General features: G+C 48.9%; 1 protein-coding gene across 3 annotated transcripts in view; it reads right to left on the reverse strand.

Annotated features, from left to right (window-relative positions):
* STK25 (serine/threonine kinase 25) overlaps positions 1-11,527 on the reverse strand; it is a 1,190,884-nt gene extending 1,179,357 nt beyond the window's left edge. For 2 of the 3 annotated variants that reach the window (XM_069618114.1, XM_069618116.1), the window contains exon 1: positions 11,317-11,506. In XM_069618114.1, the coding sequence (XP_069474215.1) occupies positions 11,317-11,346 (30 nt within the window). In that variant the 5' untranslated portion in view covers positions 11,347-11,506. Of the gene's footprint in view, positions 1-11,316 lie in introns of all 3 variants that reach the window. The other variant, XM_069618115.1, reaches the window with a different exon arrangement.
* Positions 11,528-12,889: the final 1,362 nt, after the last annotated feature.

The following is a 12,889-nucleotide window of genomic DNA, read 5'->3' on the forward strand; positions in this document are numbered from 1 at the left end:
CCCCGCCACCTGCCAGCGTTCATTGCCTGCCTGGCCACGTCCTTTGGGTTGCTTATGCTCCCGCCTGGGCGCCTCGCCCACCTGCGGCCCACTCATCCCTTCAGGCGGCCGCCGTGCTTCCCCACTGGGGGTGGATTCGCTTGCTGCAGGGGATCCCCGGCCAGGCCGCCCCCTCCGGTCTGCCTCCTCTCCCGCTGCCGGGTCTGTTAATCAACACCACTCCAGGCGCCCCAGCACTCCCTCCTGCCGCATGAGCCTCCCCTTCCTTCCCTCTCCTCACCTCAGGTGTGGCGCGCTGTTTCCTGGGGAGAAGGCGCCACTCTTCCCTGCTCCATATCGTCCTGGCTGGGGCTTCGCAGCAGGACACCACGAGGAAGCGCCGAGGTCGCAGCATCTGTCACCTCGCTACCACTGCCTCCGCTGGTCCGCACTCGGGCTCCACCGAGCTGCTTCCCCAGGCACCATTCCCCGGGTCTCCACCGAGCTGCTTCCCCAGGCACCATTCCCCGGGTCTGACCGGAGGGGGCCCCCTCCTCGCTGTCAGTGGGGACCAGGACCACTCGATCCCTCGCGGCTCGCCGGCCCCAGACTTTCGGAGCACGCCGCTTCACCCGGCACAGTTGCATCCCTCACTTCACAGCTGGTGTTGGCGCTGCCTTTCCGGGGCGCCCGCCTCGGTCTCTTCGGCACGGTGCTCCCCTAGACCTCCGCTCCTCACAACTCCGGCCTGATTGCTGGGGGGGCCGCCACTCCGGCCTGATTGCTGGGGGGGCCGCCACAGAACAGGCCGTAGAGTTCCGAAGCAGCCGTCGGCACATCTACTCGATGCCGGCGGCCATCTTGGAATCCCATATTGCTATTTTGCACAGGTCTAACCAACAAGCAAACTATGCACTTAGGGAGTATCTTCTTTCAAACAGCAGCTTAACTGCAGAAGAATGGTGAATTTGCTTGTTAGGTGGAGAAAACATTTCCTTGGTTTTATCACCAATTCGATTTTTCGAGGGAATCTTTTAAGTGGTGTGTTATACGTTAACACTCTGACTAGGTGATGATCGTAGTTATTTTATGAGTATTTTTATGTGATATAATTGTAATCGGACATTTGTGTTTCTTTTTGTTTATAACATGATAATGGAATCAGCAAAAGGTTTGTAATGAACCAAATGCTTAATGACACAAATTTCACGGATTTGTAATTCATATAGCACTTTCGTCAAAGCGCTGTACATAGAAAATGTTTGCATGCAATTATCAACCAACTGAAGTTGGTACGCTTATTGATCTCGGATGGATGAAAGGCTAAGTTGCCCTGGGCAGGATTTGAACCCAAGACCTGCAGATCACTCAAAGATCAGAGCAGCAAGTGCTCAACCCGCTGAGTGGTCCTACCATGCCGTTGTTGATCTAACTCACAATGAAAATACACAATGGCATCCTGCTACAAGTCTCCTGGCCAGATTTGGGGCTCCTGTACTCCGGCTGTACTTGGGACATTCACCTAGTCGTTTTCCCGGGACCCCCGACATTGTTGCAGTCGACAGGCAGCGTGGGAGTGAGGAAGGGACTGGAGAAAGTTGTCAATGCAATCCAGGTGCCCGTTTCTTGCAAATATAGAGGAACAAGGAGTATGTTGGGAGTAGGTGAGGGGCATTGTATACCCAAAGGGTTTTTACTTTAAGTTTGGAAGGGCATCTCGTCTGGAAATAGGGACCATACTGACCAGCTTGCACTATTTTGGACAGAGACCGCATATTTTCTGAGAAAAATGTTAATCTAAGACAAGACATATGATCTCTCGCCTACCAAAAACATGCTTTATTCCAATGCACATTCATTCCCCTTCCTAGTGCAAAAAGATTAAACATGTGTTCTGAAGTGGTGGATGGTGTTGTGTCTGAATAGAGTGTGGAATGTTTGGTGAATAGAACTTGGGAAGGAATGGAATGGGAGGAGGGCAGTTATACTAGAGGAATAAAGGAGTTCAGACATGCAGGCTGTCTCCTGTCATTATTTAATAAGGATATGGTAATTAAGATGGTGTCAGGAGGCATACAACAACTGGCGACAAGGTAACGACCGACCCGCACTGTTAGCAGCAGGGAAAAAAAAAAAACAGGGAAAAAAATAAGATAGCTAGCGGCAGCCCATGACGGTAACCAGAGGAAAGCAGCCCATAAGGAAAGAAGAGGCCTATAAGGCTAATTGAAAATACTGGAAGTGAGTAAGTAGATTGGTGACAAACGGAATTAACAAAAGGAGATAATTAACCCACAGCAGTGAACTGAAGGTGGTAGCAGTTGAGAAAGGGAAAACTGAGAAGACAGCCCACAGAGGTGGCTAATGAGAAAGGGGAGGAGGAGGAAATAAAGATCAAACGAAGGACAAGGAAGTTATGGTCCAGAATCGGGAGAGGAGCAAGATGCGAGTAAAGTATGGAAAAGAAAATCAAATGGTCAGCAGTCGAATGCTGAGAGGCGAGTGAAACATTAAAGAGCGCAATGATTTTATGTAGAAAAACTGTGGAGTGGTACGTTTAATCACAATAACACGCATTACTGTACAAAGAGGCATCAAATGACATTGGGGGTCATTGGGGGGGGGGGGGGTCATTCCGAGGGTGGCGGTAATGGAAAAGAATGCCGGCAAAAGGATTACCGGCATTGCATACCGCTCCGGGCTATTCCAACCTGAGAACCCGGTATTAGAGGTAACAATAATAACGGTGCCTCTAATACCGGTATGCGGTAAACAGGAGGACATCACAAGTCAGGCAGACATGCAAATACCGGTAACATGAAGGCGCTTATAGGGGATTCCGGCATACCGGTAATACCGGCATCGTGAACCAACCATAAAATGCTATGTGCAGTGTGCCCAACTGCCATAGGTGCACACAATCAGCACAGGTGGAGGCAATGGAGTCTGGGTCAGCACAAAAGGAGCACACCCACACACCACACCCCTTCCCACACCAAAATGATTCCACTAGTAGTAGCAATACTGGGGATTGAGGACATGCTTGCATTGCTACACCAGCAACAACAACAACAGCAACAGCAGGCACCACAGAGGAGACGCAGGAGGAGAAGGAGGGTGAGACAGGCCCAGCATGCCCCACCGGTGCAGCCAGTAGTACCATGCAGGCAGCCCCCAATCCCTTGCATCAGAGCCAGTCCATACAACCTAACCCCTGAGCAGATCCACACCCTGTACCGTCTAGACTGGGACACCATCACCACCATCGTGGACATGATACACGGGTCAGCCTCATAGAAATACACGCACCACCATCCCCCCTCTACTGAAGGTAGTGTCGGTGCTCCACTTCCTTGCAACAGGCATCTACCAGCACACAGTGGGGCACATGCATGGCATATCACAACCCTTATTTTCTCGCATGCTGAACCAAGTGCAGGATGCCCTCCTGAAGCACACAAGTGACTACATATCCCTACCACGGACTCCCCAGGACACATTTGATACAAAAGTTGGCTTCCATGCACTGGCAGGCATGCCAAATTGTATTGGCGTCCACGACTGCACCCACGTGGAGTTGGTGGTCCCACATGCCATGGAGGTGGTGTACCGCAAACATAAGCAACAACACTCAATCAATGCGCAAATGGAATGTGACCCAACCAAGATCATCACACATTGTTCTGCCCGATATCCCACATAAACCCATGATTCAATGGTCCTGCGCAACTCAACGATACCACACTAAATGGACCAAAATGCTGGTCGACGTGCCTGGCTGCTTGGTGAGTTGCATGGCGAGCACATGGCAGTGTAATGGGGGTAGAGATGCATACTCCACCTGGGTGGCATAGGGTGTGCAAATGGACAATGCCCATACTGCAATACACTGTGCCCCAAAGCATCCCAGACTGAACTTGACACCTGAAATCAATATGATAGACGTAAGCTGCACAACAATGACAACATACCAGTACTGCAACCATGCCATATCCATCAACACGTAAACTGCACATCATCAGACCGTACCCTCTGCAACACAATGCAGCAACATGCTGTGAGTATGCCCAATGCAAATGACGGCTGAACAGCACTACAGTGCTCACAAATGAATCACATGAAGCCAATACACAGATGGTCACTGGCACACCACCACAGCATGCCTGCATTAGAACATCAAGCATGGAATGGTAGATCATGATGAGACTGGTGGCAAAGGTGCCAGGATGAATCCATACGAATAACTACACATCACATAGATCATAGCAACTACTGCTGTAGGCAACCACAGTGCATGAACACTGGCAAGGAAGTGGACACCCTGCATCAACTTGACGATGCAACCCACACCTGTGGACCATGTGACTTCACACATTGTGGATAGTTTGAATGTCTCCATTCATGCAGGGATATGTGGTTGTTAACAAATAACTGCAGGCATGTGGGTGATGAGTACTATTTCATGAAATCACTTACACATACCCAATGTTGCACCCATGCAGGTGATGCTGGCAATCCCTTGAAGAGGTGACACTTCACCCCTATCCGGAACCCGCAGAACCGGCACGAAGAGGACTACAATCGTGCCCATAACCCGTACCCGTGTGGTGATCAAGCAGACCTTTGGCCTGTCGAAGGCACGGTTTTGCTGCCTCAGCAGGTCTGGTTGCGCACTCCTGTATGGGCCTGAGAAGGTGGGAAAGATCACCATGGTCTGTGCCATGCTGCACAACATGTACATCCAGAGAAACGTACCACTGCCACCTGACATTGACCAGCATGCACCGGGTGAGGATGAGGAAGAGGATGGGGTTGCACGTCAGACAGGTGGCGATGCACAGGAGGGACGTGCTGTGCGCCAGAATGTGATAGAAATATTGGTCTAATACACATGGATGCGGAGGGTGCCATGGAGGTGGACTCAGGGCACCTATGGGGGACATGGACACTGTGCACTGTTCACCAATAAAGCACACATACACAATAACTAATGTCCAGTCATGTCAATCTCCTTGACACAACGGGTGTATTAACCATTAAGTGTATAGAAAGTGCTTAAACCCTCCACTCCACACACCCTCTCCCTCCCCCCACAACTCCCCCACACATGATGGAGTGCACTTCAATGCAGCATTAGCCTGCAAGAGTTCCCATTATCAGGCTGCCCCTACTTCCCATGTCCTCTACCAGCATCGGGTGGCTGCATGTCTGACCGCTGCAAGGCCCGCGCATACCTGCGCAAGGGGATGGTCTGCCTGGAGCTGGCAGAGGAGGAAGTGGTGGTGCCTGGTTGCTCCAGTCCCTGTGCGGGACGCTGGGTCTCCATGGCATCCGCGATGCGGCTGAGGACCTGCCAACTCAGAGATGCGTGTGGTACTCACTTCTATTGCGACTTTAATGGCCGTAGCGTATTCACGGCACTCCTCCCTCACCAGGGCACCTTCGCTCACGTGCTGGCCGACCAGCGCTTTGAGCTCCTCCTGGCGCTGTTGGATGAGGGCGATTCCCTGGTCTCTTTCCCCGACACCGGTGGATGTTGCTGCAGCATGCAGCAAGGGTCCCCCATCATGTGTGTTCTCCGTGGGGCTCATCTCCCTGGCAATGACTCACATCCAGACAGCTCATGGCTGCTGGCATTGGATGTGGGGTGTGGGGTGAGGTGGTGCGACAGCTGCGGGCTGGGTGTGCCATGTCTTCCGGGTGTTTGGCAGTGTCCCTCTTCATCTGACAGAGGTGCCGTGGCAGCTGCTTCACCAACAGAACTGTTGGTAGCGGACAGCGAGCCATCAGCCACTGGCTCCTGTGCGGTGATAGCAGCTGGTGTGGGTGCTATCGCTGTGTCAGTGCCCCTTTCACGCCTCAGTGCCATTGCATCCTGAGCTGCTTTGGGCTTCTGTGGCAGTCCAGGTTTGCCTGTGCCCCTTGATGTGGTAGGCCTGTTGCCTCCTTCCGTGCCCCTGGCCTTCTTCATGGGTGTTGTGGGCTGCGCTGCGGATTCCTGGTCCTCGCTGTGAGATTGTGAGCCTGTGGGGGACCAACAGAGGGACTGCATCAGTGATGGCTCTACGTGCATCATGCATATATTGGTATTGTTGCAGTTCTTTACATTTGAGGGTATTTGGGCTTGGAGTTGTGACATACAGGTTGCTTGCCATATGGGTGGGACATGCAGACATACGTCTGGGTGACACATGTATGAGGTACTGCATGCATGTGATTATGATGGTGCTGTGGACAGCCCATAGGCAGGGTTGTGTACATGTGTGTGTGATGGCCCATGCATTGGCTCATTTCACTGTCACATTTGGGGGACATCATCATGCTTTGCATTACAGTGGTTTGTGTGGACACTCACCTCCATCAGCCGATGACGGCGTTCCACGCTCCATTTCCCCCAACTCCCTCAATTGTCTCCAATTGTGCTGGGACATGTCTCCTCCCAGTGAGTCATCTTGATCCGTGAGCCTCCTCCGCCACCTGTTCCCATGCCCTGGCTCCGATTGGCTGCAAGAATGCTCCTGATCCTGACCTTTACGGTTCGGGGGGTGGTACCGACTGCACTGACTTTGTGTGCCACCTCCTCCAAAATCTCCTCCTTTCTCATCTGGGCAGCTCGCTGCATATGTGGCACAAACACGACCTCTGCATTTTCGGCAAGGGTGTCCGTGAGCATGTTTAGCTCCTCCACCGAGAAAACGGAACTTGCACAGGCGCACAGTACCTTTCTTCAGGGCCTTAGGCATGGTGATGGGGTGGTAGGTGAAGTTGGGGCTACTGTTGTGCCGATGCAGGTCCTGGGTGCTGAGGATGGCAATGGATTGTGTTTTTCAAGATGGCCGCCCTGCTCTTTCCCGTTCCTGTGGATTGACGCTACTTCCGGTACCACTTATTTATGGTCGCCGCCAATGCCATATCCATTGATGCCGGCAGTGCAGCGCTTTACTTCATGCCGCTAAGGGCCATTTTCGGGACTTTAGCGGCATGCCGGTAATGTTGTTACAGGCATGGCGCAAAGCTCATGCCCGCGAGGCCGTAATAGCCCTCTATTAGCGGGCTCTAACCTACATGGGCACGGTATTTGTTTCATGCCGGTAAGGACAGTTACTTACCTCCAACCTCGGAATGACCCCCATTGTAATAGTTTGCAAGTTGCAATATCTACTGAAGCGTGAGGTCAGACAGTCGAAAACGGGTGCTGGTGTGACCGCTTAATGTTGAAAAGTAAAAGGAAAGGACCTAAAAGCGTAAGAAAACGTGCTGCTGTGTTTGTGTATTAAAGGGAAACATGAACGTTACCATAGCAACGCTTGAGTGCAAATGAAACAATGGTTGATGCTTCTGCATTACGAATGCTACGAAATAAGTGAAATCAAAATCAAAGGTTAGATGCATGACACTATGAGATGAATATGACAAATACAGCTCAGTGGTCCCAACGTGTAAAGACAGTAATATTTAAATGAACGTTGATATTAAAGCAGAGGAAGAACAACAAAAGACAACATAACTACTAGAGAGAACATAAACGGAAACGATTTTCAGTGCTGCATCGCTCATATCACAAGAGTATACAGAATGGAAAGTGGAAATCAGTGAAATGCCATGAACGAAAGTATACATATTTAAATGTGCACATTTAATGGAAAGCTACAACATGCATAATATAATGAATGAGAAAAACAGCATGGCATTGCATCGCTTTCATGACAGCATTTTTATATTGAGCCTTAAACAATAAAGCGTGTCAGCACAATACAATCTAGAGAGGTAAAGAAAGATAAAAACAGACTGCAGTGGCTTAACAAATAAAACCCAGAGGTGCTGTAAATAGCCAAACTGCTGTATTTGCGTCTGAATGTAATAGGGGATAATACATCTGAACAAGTGAAATGCAGCAGTTCTGTACTATTGACACAAGATTTGGTCAGGATTAGTGCATCTGGCAAAATTACCACTACGAAATAAAGAAACATTCAAGTGAACATGCAAACAATCTTGATATGCCACGGAACATAATGATATCCCTGTATCTAGCTGCAATTTAACTGCTGCAGTTCTCTAAACATTTCACGCCACAGGTGAACCAGCAAGGGATCAACATCCAAGGATTAGAGTGTCTAAAGCGGTATTAGGTCCTAAGGTGTGCTCCAATTGCATTCACACACGATGCATACAGTAACTTTGCACTGGAATGCTGTTGAAGGAGGTCATAGTTCTATGTATATTTATCCCAGTGCATAGGTATAAAACAGAACTGGACAATTGAAAACTGCACAGATGGAACAACTCATCGAACAATAAAGGGACAATAAAGGAAATAACCTTGTGCAATCAATTAACTGATATAGGAAAAGAGTTGAGCAACTGCTAGATGTGCAAAACCATGTCCCTGAATAACACAAGTGAGGGTGTAAGATCGGCCCAGAATTACGGGGTTCTGGTGAATTATTTGCATTGTCCTGACCCATTCATACTTGAGCCACAGGAAGATCAGGGGCAACGGTGGCAGGAATGGAAGGAGGAATTCGAGGACTTTTTGAAAGCAGTAGGAAACCAGGATGTCTCAAACAAAATGGATATATTTGTTAATTTGGTAGGAAAGGAGGTAAAAAATGTGTTAAGGGGCATTCCGACTCAGGAAAGAAAAACGTATCAACAATTGGTCTCTTCTATTGGTGAACATTTGGTGGTCCCTCCCAATCAGGACTATGAACGGTACGCATTTAACCCGGACACACAGAGTCCACATGAAACAATTGCTCAATTTGCATTACGGTTGAAGGGAAAGGCAACATATTGTGAATTCACAAGCTTTAGTGATGATTAGGCGATTAGGCTGAGAATCATTGAAGGGTGTATGTCATCACAACTTCGGAGACATCTTTTAAGAGTGCCTCTCTCATTGAAGGTAGTCCTGGAATTTGAAAGAATGTATGAAAGAACTGAAGAGCAAGTGGCCAAGATGGAAAACAAAAGTGAGTTGAATATCATTGATGGCGTCAGGTCTAATGGACAGAGGCAATCCAGATGATCAAACCTGTTCACCCAACAAAGTGCATGGGATGTCAAAGGCAGGAGTCGACTGGAAAAGAAGTGTTATAGATGTGGATTGGATTTCCCCCATAGAGGTAAATGTCCAGCTTTTGGTCGGATGTGTATGAGATGTGGACAGAGAAATCACTTCTGGGGGATGTGTAAGGAGGGAGTCTCATCATCATCATGGAGACCCAGCGCACAATTGTTATTAAAGAGGAGGTGTGGCACAGTTATATTTCCGAATGTGAGATCGTACTGGCAGAGAGGGAACAGACAACCTGGCGCTAGTAGCTATGGGGAAATGTGTCAGTCTCAGCTGGGACGTGTCCAAGCAATAAAACCTAACCAAAGAAAAGATCTAGCCACGAAGCATGTTGAAAATGGGGAGAGGGACATGGAAGGGAGGAGGCTGCAGGCCAATGTAGATTGGATAGATCGCAAGAGGAGAATTGAAGGAAATCAGATGCCAGTGAGTGAAAGCAAACGTGTACCAAGCAGGCAGGAAGATGGGATCTAGCCATACGCCCGAGTCACTAATAGTTATGGCTGTCAAAAGGCCCATAGCGACTGTTGTGAAAGATGATGGCGTAGTAACAGGAGATGCTTCGCTCTTTCATGCAATGTACCAGGATGAGCTGGAAGAAGGAATATCTGGGGAAAGGAGAAATGAGGAACCTGTTGATCTAAGGTCACAGAATGACTCAAATAGAGAACTGTATGGGGAAAGGAGGAGTGAAGAACCTGGTGGTCTCCTGTCACTTGAAGACTCTGGACATTCGCCACCTTGTTTGCTCGGCAAGGGTCGCCCTCAAAAGGACTATACACAAGCCCTTACGTCTCATTGAACAAATGTATAGGTGGTCTGGCCAAGCTGACGGAGAGAATGAACTTCTATGATAAGCAAGGGAGAGGTGTTGTGGCTGAATAGAGTATGGAATGTTTGGTGAACAGAACTTGGGAAGGACTGGAATGGGAGGAGGGCAGTTATACGAGAGGAATAAAGGAATTCAGACATGCAGGCTGTCTCCTGTCATCATTTAATAAGGATATGGTAATTAAGATGTTGTCAGGAGACATACAACAGATGGCACCAAAATCCCTGTCTCCCCAGCGGTCAAAACCCTGGGGGTCTACTTAAATTCCAACCTATTTATGGTCAGGCAGGTAAACGCTATTGCTTCGGCAGCAGTTTACCACTCCAAACTTCTCAACTCTGCAAGACCCTTCCTCTGGGATCAGAACTGTCTCACTATAGCAAGAGCAATAATTGGGTCCAGGCTAAATTATTGTAATGCTCTACTAGCTGGCACCTCTGTGAAAAACATCTGTAAACTACAGACAGTTCAAAACAACGCCCTTAGGGCCCCACCGGCATCTCCAGAACGGCACATATCTCTGAAACTAGGAAACTTGTTCACTGGCTTCCCATTAAAGAGCGTATCCTCTTCAAGAGCCTTGCCCTGACACACAAGTGTGTCCACAATAACGTCTCTCAATACTTATCTCAGAGATTCTGCAAACCCAGTGTAGTCTGGCCCACCAGGACAGCCTACACCATCGCCTCACCATTCCCAAGACCCTAAGGACTTGTGCAGGGGGCTCTAGCTTTCCAGTCGTGGCAACTACCCACTAGAACTCTCTCCCATTCCATCTCAGAAACTTGGACTCACACTTGGCCTTCAAGAAATCGCAAAAAACATTACTGTTTATATAGCTAGCCTATACTGTTGGTTCCTACTGTGCCATGAAGCTATCGTTTCCATCAATGTAACTCACAACTTGCCGATTATGTACTCTTGTATCATCCATGCTAAACGCTCGTTGTCACCCTGAGCAAAGAATATCAATGTGGGCTGTTAGTGTGCTATACAAATAAAAAAAAAATATCCTTAAATATGTTCGTTGCACAGAATTTCTAAAGTAAAAAAATAGGCAATGGCAAAGCCAAACGTCTTGTCTTCTGCACGGGCATTAAATATGCATCTGACAGATGGCCATGCATTAACACAATTTGGTAACTTTCCATTATGTGGCTAAGTAGTACCATTAAGGTAGTGCCTCGAAAATACTGGTCCTACACGGTTAGCTTTGCCAGTGCTCGCTAATAAAACTGTGATGAGGAAGAGGCGTGTGTGTATAAAGAGCATCTATTAAGAGTGATTAGTAACTAAAACTGGCAAACATTAACATGTACGTGGGATACCGTTTCATAGTCTACGGAAGCACTCGGTTAAACAAGATCTGCAAATACACTATGGGTACACATTGTTGGCCATTTCCCACATTGTTCTGTAGACTTACCTGTGTGGGGAAGTCGCGCAGGTGAGCCATGGTCCACAATTGACAGAATACACAGTTCCCTTGGCATTAGTTATAATCCATTCAAGAACATGCACTACCGCAATGGTGGTGGCTAGTTCCTATCTGAGAAACGGACCTTAGCAACGAGTCGCCGACTCATCACGTGAGTTGCACGTTACGTTCATTTTTTTCTGTCAACTGGGACCTCAGGGCAGAGTCACTAACAACCGACTCCTATTGGTAGGGTTAACGATCTTTTCTATTGGCTGTTCCTGAAGGAGATGTGAATGGATGTGATAGTGGGCGCTGTCGCGTTAAGAAGTAGTTTGTAGAGTTGAAGTGACAGGCCGGACATTTAAACCTGTCAAAGAGAGAGAAGAGGATAAGCATGCCCTTCCGTTTGATTAGTGGGACCAGTCTCCCGTGACTAACTTCATCTAAGCAAGGGTGAGCGAGGGAGTGAAGCAGTCCGATTCTGAGCCATGAAACCGGCATGATGTCTCCCATTACCTACATATGTTTCTTCCCCGTCCCAGTACTTACTTGTGAGATCCCAATCTCCTTACAGTTGTGCCCTGCCTGGATCGGTTACTAGCAAGAACCCACACTAGCTGGGGGTTGTGATTTACTGAGGTGCGATGTAATCGGCCCCAGGGCTCTGGCATACATCAACCTTTTTTGCGCCCCGAATTTTTATTTGGTGGGTGAGAACCCATTGAAGTGATGGGTGTAAACGGGCCTTAGGCTAGCTGATGAGTCCACAAAAGCGTGTGAGTGGAGAGCTAGGCTCTCTCTTACTCTCACAGGACTCAATGATGAGCCTCATGCCACTCGCACGCGGTGCTGCTGTTAATTATACACTTGAGTCTGTGTTAATGGCTCTGGGGATGCCTGGTTCAAACTCCACAGTGCACACAACAAAGCACTCAAGAGTCGGAGAGTCAGACACAGAACTGGCGAGCGGGATGCCGCTCACTCCCTTTATGGATACATTCCATGTGATCCCAGCCATCCCTGTGGGAGATGTGCTGGGGTCACTCGCACAACAACTCGTGACAGCACGAAGACATGCTTAAGTTACAACATCCCATGCCAAGGGTAGGGCCACAAAATGTCAACATAACCTTCGAGAACATAACCATGGATTAGCTCCAGGGTTCATCTGTGCAGCTAGCCCTGACCACTTGCACTTCTGCGCTGGCGGGCATGGGCTTTCCTTGCTCTCCTGATCTGTCTTTTTCGCTCTGCCGCCCATAGGTTGCTTGCTGGTCGTCTGAGTACCTGCTCTGACAGGAAGAACACGTCTTCGATATCATAGTCATAGGCATTTTCTTACTTCCTCCTCCGGCCAGTTGGCATCCTCTGAGATGAGTGCCATGTTGGTTGCTATTACGGTCCGCCTGTTTCTCCACGGCTTTAGTTCTCTGGCCCCAGTAATTGATGCCCAGGGGGCCTTGCAGAAGTTGGAATAGTGTCCTGCCTTGTGGCATTGGTCACACTAAATCCCCACCGCCGAACATGGCCCTGCATGCGGCAACCCCCCTCCACAGAATTGACACAGTCTCTGGGTTGC

This window comes from Ambystoma mexicanum, chromosome 10 (assembly GCF_040938575.1).
Source record: "Ambystoma mexicanum isolate Mex_15411 chromosome 10, UKY_AmexF1_1, whole genome shotgun sequence".
Classification (NCBI taxonomy): Eukaryota; Metazoa; Chordata; class Amphibia; order Caudata; family Ambystomatidae; genus Ambystoma; species Ambystoma mexicanum.